This window comes from Filicampus tigris, chromosome 7 (genome assembly GCF_054856515.1).
Source record: "Filicampus tigris isolate MCC_2025a chromosome 7, RoL_Ftig_1.0, whole genome shotgun sequence".
Lineage (NCBI taxonomy): Eukaryota > Metazoa > Chordata > Actinopteri > Syngnathiformes > Syngnathidae > Filicampus > Filicampus tigris.
In genome coordinates, this window is record NC_141223.1 from 27,252,937 (window position 1) to 27,266,773 (window position 13,837).

Below are 13,837 nucleotides of genomic sequence, written 5' to 3' on the forward strand. Positions count from 1 at the left end.
TGTTGGTACATTGTCCTTCAAAAAAATGAATGTGGATCTTGTTGGCCTTAACCACTGGCAAGGAAATTAAGGCTACAACAATATATGATAGATAGATTATAACAGGCTATAGGTGCAATGTTTACAACAGGCTGGGGAACTATAATTATGGCCTATGGCATGGCTAAACTATACAGTATTTACAGTAGTGCAGTTGAGATAATTTACAGATGACTAGTGCGTGCGATGGTCAGGAGGCAGAGTTCAGGAGTGTGACAGTTGTAAGAACAAAGATGTTCCGGTATCTGGTAGACAGCAAAAATGGGGGTCACTAGTGTCAATAGTTTGTAGCGCCCGGGAGCATTACCTGCATTACTCTGGCTCGCTTCTAGGGGCACCACATCAAAATTTTAGTTATTTAGATGGGAATTTGACGAAAAACCTCATTAAATCAGTCATAAAATGTGAAGGTGCTACAATAAAAAAAGTTGTGAGCTCTTGGAATAAAATAGAGGTTAATACCTTGAGCCAAACACACACAATCCACGCTTGACTTCTATATATGGACAATATTTATTAACCATTCTACATACAAGAAAACACTACGATATAGCAAGCCTAAATAAATGAATAAAAAAATAAGAAAACAGATAAACAGATATCAAAATTAACTGGGAGGTAAGGGCTTTCTAATAGGTGAGCGTAAGGACGACTATAGTCAAGTCGGCAGACTTTATGAAATGCACAAAGTTTGCTAGCGTTCACTATCAATTTCTATGCACCCACTGTGAAAATCCTCGGCGAGTCACACAGTAGTCTCTTACATTTGCTGAAGCTCACGTGTTGAGCGAAGAGGGGAAGGACCTTCACTCATTTGCAGGTGAAAGAACAACCAAAAAGGGGAAAATAGAAGAAGGCTGCTTGGAGCGGGACCAAAGCTTGGTTGGGTTCTCATGGAGTCCGGCCGCTGTGCAGTGTCGGGCTCCAAAATGGGGCAACACTGGTGTGTTGCTTCAGCGTTTGCTGCCCCGCCAGAGTTCGGCGCGTCTACCACGTGTGTGGCGACGAAGGTTTGGAGGACTCCAATTTTCAGCTTGGTGCAGGTGATTTTTGGCGCGTGGGAGCGCCACAAAAAAATGCAGCCAAAAGATCCAAAAGTTGAGAAGTGAAAAAGAGAGTTTGAGAAGTTTCTTTGGGGGAGAGTTTTGGAGAGAGAGAGATTTTTGAAGAGCCAATTCTTGAAGAGATTTTTTTTGAGAGAGCGTCAAGTTGAGAGAGAGTGAGAGAGAGACAAAGCCAGACCTTTTTATCTCCTTAAGAAAAAGGGAGGGGGTGACTTGATGGCATCTCTGGGCTGACTCTTGTCTCCAGGCCTGTAGATGTGGTCCAAATGAAGGCATATTCGCTACAGGTAGTTTTAGTCCGGATGCTCCTATTGCGCCTCCCAGAGGGCAGGAGTGTGAAGGGTTTATGTGGTGGATGACTTGAGTATTTGGTTGATTTTTCCCACCCTTTTGAGACACCTTTCCTCGCAGATGCCAGCAATGCGCTGGACGGCTTTCACCACCCTTTGCAATACCTTCCGGTCCGAGGCAGAAGAGCTGCCGTACCAAACTGTGATGCAGTTGGTCAGGATGCTCTCAAGTGTGCAGCGTTATAAGTTTACCAGGATGTTGGTGGGCAGGTGGGTCTTTCTCAGTGCCCTCAGGAAGAAGAGGGGCTGGTGGGCATTCTTGACCAGCTTGGAGCAGCCGGTCATCCAGGTGAGATATGTGGACTCCCAGGAACTTGAAGCTGTTTACACGCTCCACCGCCATCCCCTTGAATCGGATGGGTGTGTGTGAGTCAGCATTCCTCCTGAAGTCCACAATGAGCTCCTTGGTTTTCTCAGTGCTGAGCAGCAGATTGTTGGTGTCGCGCCATTCATACATTCATTCATTCAGCCAGACGATCCACCTCCTCCCTGTATTCCGCCTTATCGCTGCTTTTGATGAGGCCGATCACCGTGGTGTCATCTGCAAACTTTATATTGGTGTTGGAACCATTAACAGGTCTGCAGTCGTGGTGAATAGGGAGTATAGGAATGGGCTCATCACAGGTCCTTGTGGTACGCCGGTGTTTATAGTGATGGTGGATGAACAGTGGTTATCCAGTCGGAAATGTTGAAGCCGGCTGGTCAGGAAGTCCAATAACCAGTTGCGCATGAGGGAACTGATGCCTAGGTTTGTGAGTTTTGTAATGAGTTTCGAGGGGATGACTGTGTTGAATGTGGAACTGAAGCCTAACAACAGCATTCTGGCATAGGTATTTTTATCATCCAGGTGTGAGAGGATATAGTGCAGTGCTATGGAGACTGCATCCTCTGTGCTCCTATTCTGGCGGTATAAAAAATGATGGGGCTGAAGGGTGGAGGGGGGGCTGTATTTGAGGTGTGCCAGGACCAGCCGATCAAAGCACTTTGTGATAATGGGGGTGAGGGCTACCGGGCGGTAGTCATTGAGGCATGATGGGTTGGAATTTTTGGGTATTGGAATGATAGATGTGGATTTGAAGCAGGTCGGCACCACAGCACGGGCCAAGGACAGGTTGAATATGTCCGTCAGCACTCCTGCCAGCTCTCCCAGAGCACGTTCTGAGAACACGTCCATGGATGCCATCAAGCCCCGAAGCCTTGTTGACTGTAATCCTGCTCAAAGCCGTTCCTACATCAGTAGTGGAGAGAGTCAGTGGTTGGTGGTCTGAGGTTACATCTGCCTTGGTTGCGGTTGTTGGATTCCCCCTCTCAAAATGGGCAAAAAAGTTGTTCAGCCTGTTAAGGAAGGGAACATCAGAGGTGGCGGGGGAGAAACTTATGATTGACAGTTAAAATTGTCAACATCTTATGACTATAGGGCTATGGCATGCATTGTTTTTATACATGTTTTTCATCTTTTCAGATCAGTCAAGGCAAACCATTATCGACTCACTGTACATCATCAGCTGCTATGGTAACTTGGTAGAGCATGTTCTCGAACCTCGGCCAATAAGCACTGCACAAAAGATAAGTGATGACACTGCTTTGGAACTTTGTACTTTCCCAAGGGCATGCTGGACTTTAGCAAGGTGACCCCTTTTTTTCAACACTTTTCTTAGTCTTAACAAAATCTGAAATGAGCCAGTGATGCTTATTGGTGTTTTTGTTTTTTTTTGTTTTTTTTGTTTGTATTCCAAACAGAACTCCACAATGGAATGAGCTGCAGCCACCCTTCAACTCCAACCATCCATTAGTTTTAGCGTCCACTAATGTGCAGCACTGTCAGTACCTTTTGGCAGGTAAGCCTGATTAAGGTGGCATGTTACTATCCTAAAACTATACAGACGCTACTGGTACTTTGCTTATAAACTTCACTCCAAAGTTATTAGAACAGTAAAGCCAACTTTTTCTGTAGACTGAAAACAGTTTGGGTTTGACATAAAAGATGCACGATGAGATAAGAGATCAAAATGTGAACAAAAATATTGTGAAAAATATGAATACTGAAATAATATCTCAATTTAAAACAAATTTACTTATTCAGCATGAAATCTGGTTTTAAATTAAAAGCAAAGCTGATATATTTTCAAGGAGCCGTGACGGATTATGTTGTATGAATGCCAACATGTAGATACACAGGTTTATTGTACTTTTTGCCATCCAATGGGAGAACATTGAAATGTTTTGCCTGGTATATAATGACAAAAATATATTTCTGACAGTTACAAATTAATACAAAAACAGAATAAAAACAATAATTATAACTAGAGCTGCAAGCAGCTATAAAGGGCACTCACAGTCCTGGCAACGTTGGGATATCGACACGTCGGGATGCTCGCACATCGGAACTGAATAATCGAAATTATCATTTTAATCAAGTTACAGCGGCATTTGTAGTCAAGGTGAGTCCAAACTTTAAACTAAATTCAAAATGGCGGACTTCCTCTTAGGTTTAGTATATGGCTCCAAAGGCTTTTTTGTAGGTCTCTTCCTGTTTCATATACTACCAAATTTTCATAGATGTAGGTGAAGCGTACAAACGGGGCCACTTTTTAAAAATATTCTAGGGGGCGGTAGCGAGCCATCTTTTAAAAATTGCAAAATTGAATAATTAATTATTGATTAATTTACCAGGCCTTCTATGTGTACAAAGTTTCATGAGTTTTCATGAGTGTTTACATTCTCAAAATCAGAATTGTGTTATTGGCAAACTGGGCATTACCATGGCAACAGCTTTTTGCAAAAAATCTCAAACTTTGTGTTTTAACATCATGAAGGCGTAAACACTCTTACGAGCAAATATGAGGGAGATGTGGCTAACCTGCCAGGAGAAAAACATGAAAGAATAAAACATGTCATTCATTTAGCCAGAGGGTGGCGCTCCCACTACGATGAAAAGTTATAATTAATAATAATGCTGTAAACCTACTTCCTGAATTGTTTCGGAAAGTAGGCGTGTCAGTTAATTTTGCCGGTCTGTCTTTTGCCAGCTGCTGGGCCACCTGTCCATCATCATCAGTCCGTCATTATTTCACGCTGAACCAAAACTGTAATGTCAGCCTGTCAGTCCATCATCGTTATTTTAACTGCTCTCATTGTAATTGCTAAATTACAGTGTGTCACCACTATTTTAGGACCATCAGCCAATTTCAATCCGTCAATCCGTCAGTCCATCGTTGTTATTGTAAACACTCTTCTGTCAGTGCTAAATTACAATGTGTCACTGCTATTTTAGGACCGTCACATAATCCGCTAGTCCATCCTTTCATCATCACTAATTTACAGTTCAACATCACTATTTTAGGACCGTTAGATGATCTTCTTTGGCGGCAGCATGTTGGTGACAGCCAATCAGCATCGAGAACATACTACTTACTACGTCAAATGCATTCACAGCACAAGCATTGTATCTTCTATGGTAAAGAACCATACCCCATGTTGATGGCCACAGTCTTTTTATTGCTCATCCATGGAACATGGAACACCATGAAAACTAAAAGATATTCCAAAGTATTTTCAATCAATATTTACAATCATCTCTTTGATTCAAACATTCAATAAATAAACAAAACATACAATTTGTGCCTTATAATCCACCAGTAGATAAATTGAGATAATAAAAGTCCATCACACGACATAACACACATCTCTCTCCAGCGATCTGACTGTCCATCCGAATTACATGACCTAAACCGGAAGTAATTGTTTACAAAATATTCTCCAAATAAATAATTTCACCAAGATTTAACAGAATACCATAACCATAAAGATGTATTATGCAAATAAATACACATACATAGGGCTGTGCAATTAATCAAAATTCAATTACGATTTTGATTATTACACTCCACGATTACAAAATTGGCATAATCGTAAAAAAACGATCATTAATACTAATTTTGAGTGGTTTTGAGACATGCGCACATGAGTTACTCCACTGCGCCGCCCTCTCCAAGCTAGCTAGCTAGCTAGCCAGCCAGCCAGCCCACACCCTGCAAGTCACACTACACACGCTCCTACTCAACATATTAACAGAGTAACAGACCTAAAAATGGCACAAGACCCACCACAGGAACGACTTGTAAACAAGCAAGGCAAGTCGAAATCGCTTATTTGGTTACATGTTGGGTTTGCCGTGGGAGACGGCGAGGAAAGACGTATAAAGTGCATCCAGCGGCAACACAACACATCGATTCAACCATCGTTTGGTTTACGATGTTATGATAGACCAAAGCAAAAAAACACAGAGTTAGATTTGGCGTTGTCCGCAACGCGAATCTCAGTAGTTGAAACACTGTACGCAGTAACCCCCACCCATCAACATCGGAGAGACACAAAAGTATAACGGAATCTATTGCCCGGACAAAGCTTCCAAAAGTTTAGGGCACAGACTCCACTTCGCAATCGGCACGAGGGATTTATTTTAAACAACATATCTTATGCAAATATACACTATTTATACTAGCACAAAAATAGAAACCATGCTAAACATTATTACTGTGACTTACCGTATTTGCTGGACTATAAGTCGCACCAGCCATAAAATGCATAATAAAGAGGGAAGAAAACATATATAAGTCGCACCGGAGTATAAGTCGTATTTTTGGAGGAAATTGTGCGCTTAGTACACATAATTTCCACTGGGCTACGATGGTGACATTTAGCTAACATTCACACATGTTGCATACAAGAAAGTTACGGTAAGATAACTTTAAACTCACCGAAACGGTTGTAGATCGATTCAATAAGTATTTTATTAATACCCGACCATGTAGAATGTTTCCAAGTCTCCAAAGTATTTATGTATTTGGTCGTAATTATGTCTTCGTCTCCTCTGCGCTTGGCTCCTTACGTGTGTGGCTGCATGATGCAATACCCCAGCCAGAGGCAGGAAACTGCCTATTTGTGGTTCATTCTTGTTCAACCATCGTCTGAAAGTAACTTAGACAATTGTGTGTAATGAGCATGCATCATTTATATACGAGCTGAATTGTGGATGATTGTAGGTTGTTGACTGAACATACTAATCGCTATCGCTAATGCTAATCACGATCGCTAATCGTTAGCATATGCTCATCTTGTTCATGTCTATGAAAATACATGGGTATGTAATGCATAGTTGTTGTTGTTGTCCTTTCGGCTTTTCCCTTCAGGGGTTGCCATAGCGAATAAATCGCACGCTTGATTCGCATCTTTGATTTGACAAAGTGTTTCACGCCGGATGCCCTTCCTGATGCAGCCCTCTGTAGCAGGGCACACACACAGACACCGTCACTGAGCAGGAATCGATCCCATGCTGCCCGCACACAACTCAGGCACGTGTACAACTACACTATCAGTGACTCTGTGTATGTAATGCAGAGATTGATAGTATTTTCTGTTTCTTGTGCAGTTTCACAATATAAACAGGCAACTTCTCTGCACACCTGGAGTCTGTGGAGTTTGTTTGTGAATGTTTAGCTGTTTGGAAAGGTAGCTTCCTCGACTAGCAAGGCCTTAACAGTCAAATTGTCTTTTTATCATACTATTTTAATTACTTATTTAACAAAACATTAGATTTTAACCGTTTAATTCATGTATTATAATGGCTTTTAGGATGTATCTTATGTTTACTTTATGTGGGTTACAATAACATGTGAAATGATAATAGAGGTAATTGTTATGACTGGTTAATGCTGACTTGTATTTATGATGTTTTGTCTCCCTCTGCCGGCGCTTTAGCGTGATTGCCGTGTTGATAGCCATTTTGCAGCTCGCGTCAAGCTAACATGTCACTTTGCAGACTACGTGAACTATGAACTGGAGGTGGCGTGATTAAATTTGCCAATAAGAAGACAAGTTAGAAATATTGGGGAAAGAGTGAATTTCGCTAAAGCGCCTGCAGAGGGAGGCAAAACATCATAGATACAAGTCAGCGCTAACATTGACAGTAATAATGTGTTAAAAATTTCACACATAAGTCGCTCCAGGGTATAAGTCGCACCCCCTGCCAAATTATGAAAAAAAGCGCGACTTATAGTCCGTAAAATATGGTAAGTTAAATTTCTTGTGTAGTCTATTATAATATGAAGTCAAATTTGTTGTGTTCATTTTTCTTTCAAATTGCTTCAAATGCAATTTGCAAACATATGTATATATTGGTCATTATATTATAATACAGTTTATATATGTATGGAACAGTCAACATTTAAATAAGTTTGACCTAATCAGCATATACAATTTATAATTTATCAGAAGCAAATTACTTTTAACTTTGTTTACTATGTGTAAATATTACTTTAAAAACAAAACAAAAAAGGCTCCAGACAAAGGTCTAAATGTATAGATGAACAGCATGTCTGTTATTCTGTCAAAATTGGCATTTTACTCATAGCAGTTTACTACTTTGACAATTTATAAGTGGATAGCAAGTTAACTCGTTTGTTTACACAAGTATCCATCCATCCATCCATTATCGATACTGCTTATCCTCACAAGGGTCGCGGGGTGTGGTGGAGCCTATCCCAGCAGTCTTCGGGCAGTGGGCTGGGGACAACCTGAATTGGTTGCCAGCCAATTGCAGGGCACACAGAGGCAAACATCCGCACTCACAATCACACCTAGGGGCAATTTAGAGAGTCCAATCAACTTACCATGCATGTTTTTGGAATGTGGGAGGAAACCGGAGTACCCGGAGAAAACCCACGCAGGCACGGGGAGAACATGCAAACTCCACACAGGGAAGCCAGAGCTGTGATCGAACCCACGACCTCTGAACTGTGAGGCGGACGTGCTAACCAGTCGACCACCGTGCCGCCCTTTATACAAGTAACATACTTTAATTTATATATTTATACTTTAAATTAAAAAAATAAAATAATTTGATAAATGTTGTTGGGTCCAAAACAAACTTACATTTTTATAGCGTTTCAAAGAATTTTGTCTTAATATTTTTCTTAAATATATCATAAACATATCTTAATATGTTTAAACCTGTTCTCGTTGTGTAGAAAAAAATAAACAATTGTTTGAATAATCGTGATTTCAATTATTACCAAAATAATTGTGATTAATATTTGTTACATAATCGAGCAGCCCTACACATACATAAAATATTAGACTCAAGTAGAGATTGTAGATATATGTCACCATGCAACCAGTCAAAGGGAGTACAAATTCCGATGTATCTGCAAAGTGCTGAAGTGTAACATTGTTGTTATTTGACTTTAATCTAATCCCACTTGAAACATAAAGCATTAATAGGACATTTGTGTTGATACTAATAATAAATAGTACGGAGCCCCTCTGGTGCCAGGGTATGAGAAAAAACATTTTTTTGCTAATCTGTACCCACAGTTTACTAATCTATACCCACAGTTTAGTAATCTGTACCCACAGTTTAGCAAACCGCTTGTGTTCCGTCGTACACACAGCTGTATATCTGTCAATGTAAATTCAATTAAGTATACTGTTTCTAGAGCGTAGTGCAATGCTTTGTGAATCACATTTAGAGCAGTCATGGCATGTTTTTTTTCACTTTCACCCCCTTATATCAAATGGAAATACTATTGCTTGAGTTCTATGGTGTTGCTTAAGCAGTTTTAGCAGCTGCGAACGGCTACAATTAGCCAATGTGTTTATTTTCATTTTTTCTGCGTCAAATTCATTCACAACCTTTTTCGCTCGCCACAAGCAATCCATGCAAGCCCACTAGTTGAAACAAGGCATTCTGATAAATATTGCTTTTGTGGAATAAGAGTTAATCCACCTGTTTTTAGTCATCACGTACCATTTTGTCACGTCTATCAACTGAGAATGATATTGCAGTTGCTCAGGGCTCACGTAACGACCAATCACAGCTCACCTGTTTTCTGAAAGTGAGCCATGATTGGTCGTTATTTGAGCACTCAGCGCCATCTGTGATGTCATTTTCAGTCGACAGAAGTAATAAAAAGGCAGACCCCTGAGATGTTAAAAAATGGATTGATTTTACAATTTAACTCATATTCCACAAACACAATATTAATCAGAATGCCTTGTTTGAACTAGGGGGCCTGCATAGAACATCCATCCATCCATCTGTGGGAATTGGTCCACCCAGAGTCGCCGCCGCCGCTGCCCACACTTGCCGGCCAGGACGAAGCGAGCCGAGGAGCTGACCACGAGTGGGGGCGAGCTAACATGCTATTGCCGCGCATCTTCGGCGGCAGGAGCCCGAGGCTGCACGCCATGCGCGCACACATTTTTTTTAATCGGTCGTACTCTGTTCGTAGCTCTTCCGCGCGGATAACTAGGAATTGAAACTTAGCATTGACATTGTAAAATCTGAACGGTAGCGGGTAAACCGGAATGATGGAAATGATTCCACTCGAATCCGGGGTTTCGGTGCCCAACCCTAAGGGGGAAACAGCCGTGCATGTGTCTGCCGAGCAATTCCTCCTTATAGTCAATATTTCGAAGCAGATGTAACGCCTCCCCTACTCTAAAACTGTTTTTTTTCAAGATACATGTATAGATCATGGTGACCAGCAGCCTTCATCAATGCAGCCGCTGGTTGCTATGGGAACCTTAATCACGCGATCAAAAAAATTGACGGCGTCAAAGGGGGGTTGGATTAACTTTGAAAATAACGCGCTATTGACAGCCCTAGTAATAAATAATGCAGACATTTGCGATACGCATCAATGACGTGACTTCAGCAGACGTCTCTATCAAATGATGACATTGAGGAGACTATCTTACAGGCAATTGCTTGGCTGGTTATTTGCCTCCATATCAAGGGATATCATTTTGGTGTTTGAGGCATGAACTAATGCATACTGACAGCTGCATACATCTGCAACTACCAGTGCCAACCTGAACGTTCTCATTGGCGCATCAGGTAAATTATACCAAAAATTTCTACGTCCTCCCGTCTCACTCATTTGTAATTCCCAACTTGATGGAATTTCTGGTGGGATTTTCTTAGATGGTTAATCCATTTTTTCAAGATCAGGGCTGGCTTAAAGAGTTGATGCTCAGGTCAATAAGTAGGTACCCTAACATCCTTTGAAATGTGAAGTTTTCCAACTTAAATGCCACATTGCCACAAATGTAGAACAAGCTTAGATGGCCATCCTAAATATAAATCAATCCATCCCGTGGAATGAGCATGCCGTATAATTATACACAAAATATGTAATTAGCTTTACAGATGTTCCAGGGCAAATGATAACTGTGCTTACAACCAATCTATGTTGTCATCCTCACTGACTTGTCTAGTCTGATTCAGACTAGCTGGTAGGATATTTTTTCATGTGTGCTAATGTTTTCTAGTGTCAGAGTAATGAGGACATGTTCGAGTGATGTTCACAGGCATCATATTTGACCATTATGTCTGCCAAAATGGGCAGACAAACTGAACACATAATGAGAATTTTGCATTGCATTTGAATCTAATTAGTTGCCAAATAATAGTGATGTTTCTTCAGTCAAGTGTGGCCAAACAAAGCTAAAACATACTTTTGGCTCCAAATTCGTTGTTGTGTACTTCCCATCTTCCTTTTAGGATAGCTGTCTTAAAACAATACCACGTTTTGATCTGACTTTTGTCTTGGAATGCCATCTGAAATTATTGTGCTATGCTTCTCAAGCACATTCTCAACATCCCATTTCTCAGCATGATCTCTTTTCTGGCCTTCTTTTTGGGCGGGGTGGGGAGTCCAACTGATGAAAAATACATCCATCCATCAATTATCTGAACCAATTTGATTAAAATGGCAAATTGAATGTACTATCTACATTATAGAGCTTCTGATAAAAGAGCTTTGCGCACACATACACTCACATACATATCATGGCTAACTACTAAGAATGATTACATACCGGCTGAACAGGTAAGTTGATGATATGGTTGGAGCTGATTTGCTCAGAGAATGTATAAAGCTAAAAAAAGAAAATGAAAATAGTTGGTTAGACAAGTGTTATATGTATGCATTACAAGTATGCATTGGAAATGGCTCTTGGCACAGACACTGGGCCAGAGTAAAATATTGATAAACATATAATCTAATGCATATAAAACACACTGTGACATTTCATACCATTCATATCATATTTAGATTTCTGTGATCATTTATGCATACAGTAATATACATGTTTTTACAACACTACGTTATAAAAAAAAATACTCTTACTTGTGAATAACATTTCTATCACACAATCGTGATGAAAATGGCAATAAAACATGTTAGAAGATTGTTAACCTCTCTCCAAGTAGATGGCAGTATAACACAATACTCTATCTGGCTATTGTTTGCGTTGAGACTCCTTTCATTAAAATAAAAACTGAGCGACCAATACTGTACTGGCCGAGAGCTCATCGTTGCTTTGAGCTGACCACAGTGGGCCAGAGATGTCAGCACGCACTGGGTCAAACTCGACGGTGCGGCCAGTGGTTCCCAGCTCACAAAAATACTGAGTTTTCTGCATCTCTTTGTTTAGGTATTTTCATTGCTTTTTCACCAAAGTAATCATTGGAATCTTATTATTTGTACTTGTTCTCCTTAAGACATTTTTTTTTCATGTCCCAATCACTTTAACTCTTAAAAGATTTGCTTTAAAGTTTTGCTTAACCGTAATCCCGTGTTACATTGTTGCCAAAACTACAATCCTGTTGGATGAAAATGCTTCGTACTCCTTGTGTGAACCGAAATAAAGTTGCTATGACAATAAATTAATATTTTTTCTTTGACTTGTATCCTCTTCTTCTTCGCAGTCATTATATTCTTCTTCTTCATCTTTTAACAGTTGGCAAACAACCTTTGGTGCATTACTGACACCTTCTGAAATGGAGTGTGGGGCTGGTTGCAAAATACTGCCTCATAACAAACACGGGAGATAGGTTGGTCGCGTTTCCATTCCTCGTCAACAAAATGGGCCTCCATCAATTATGGACAATGATGTCTGTTGGGACTTGACCAGGTTCCACTTTCTTCTGTGCTTAGTCTATCTTTTTTATCTAGGGGAAAATATCGATACGTGACTTTCTTGCCAATTTCACATGGATGCAATATTCTTAGATCACTTGATACCGTGCCACAATATATTTATATTAACTGGCAAGGCAAAGCAGCTTTATTTATATAGCACATAACACAAGGGAACTCAATGGGCTTCTCACAAGCAAAGAGACAACACTTTTTTACAAACACAACAGTTAATGACATTTAGAAGCAAAGCAGAGAAAACAAAAGGAAATTCCAAAAATTATTAAAATAACATACATTAACATACATTAACAACATTAAAACACATTAACAGAAAACTATTAAATCATTTAAAAGTAAAGTAAAGAAATAAGGGTATGTTTCTAAAATAAGTTAAAAAAAAAAAAGAATACCTTAATCATTTGTATTTAAAAAATTCAAAGTTTTTAACCTGGATTTAAAAGCATTTACACTCGGGTCTGATTTTACTTCTGTTGGGACCTTATTCCATTTGTCTGGAGCATAACAGCTAAATGCAGGTGTACTATGCTTACTTTGAACTAGTGTTGTTCCGATGCCATTTTTTGGCCCCGATACAGATTCCAATATCAAGCTGTGCGGTATCGCCCGATACCGATACTGTACCGATACCAGACTTTTGGGGAAAAAAAAAAAAAAAGATATATATGAGAATTTTTTTTCTTGTAATTCTAAAGAACTGCATACTCACTTCAATGTAAAACCATTGCTATCATGGCTTGGTCGGACATAAAAACCTTTGTGAAACAGGAAAAAATATTATACACAAGGTATCTTTGAGAAAGATTGTCTCAGATTAATTACAAAAGCTATAGGACATTATTATAAAAGTTTGTTTTGAGTATTAGTGACCCATCGCAAGAACTTCCGCTCCCAAATCCACTTTCAAAACCAAAAACAAGCAGTAGAAAAATCCAACAAGTTCAACTCCAAAATCACAAATTGAGCAGGATTTGTTGTTGCGGTCCATTCCCCTTGTTTATGCTCGCTGCCGCTGCCGCCACCACCCCAAGCTCTTGGTGCTCGTTCACATGTTTCGTCCTCAAATGTTTTATCAGGTTTGACGTATTGAACCTGGCCACTTCTTGCAGCTTTCGCACCGCTAATTTTGCACTTAGAAACTCCAGCGAGTACAACAGCTATGTTGAAGTAAAGTAGTTCCATATCGCCGCCGACATTATTTCTCCTGTACCCCACTGTTTTTTTTTCTCTCAACATGAAAAAGTAGCCCTCTGAATTGGTGTAGAGCGTCCACTCTGGGCCAATAGCGACGGCTAATACTGAACAGTCACCACACACCAGTGTCGTGAATGAGCAAGATACAAGGCGCTGCATTCAATGTAAATTGAGCTGGGTTTGT

General features: G+C 40.1%; 1 protein-coding gene across 10 annotated transcripts in view; it reads left to right on the forward strand.

The window, feature by feature from the left end:
* The window catches only part of bcas3 (BCAS3 microtubule associated cell migration factor), a 482,251-nt gene that overhangs the window by 173,052 nt on the left and 295,362 nt on the right, over nucleotides 1–13,837 (forward strand). For 8 of the 10 annotated variants that reach the window (XR_015087344.1, XR_015087345.1, XM_086034854.1 and 5 more), the window contains 2 exons: nucleotides 2,916–3,081; nucleotides 3,194–3,291. The exons of 1 other annotated variant lie outside the window; for it this stretch is intronic. Coding sequence is in view for 7 of the 9 variants with exons in the window: in XM_086034854.1 (XP_085890980.1) it covers nucleotides 2,916–3,081; nucleotides 3,194–3,291 (264 nt within the window). In the remaining 2 variants the exon portion in view is untranslated. Of the gene's footprint in view, nucleotides 1–2,915; nucleotides 3,082–3,193; nucleotides 3,292–9,520; nucleotides 12,209–13,837 lie in introns of those variants that run through there. One more of the 10 variants, XM_086034862.1, reaches the window with a different exon arrangement.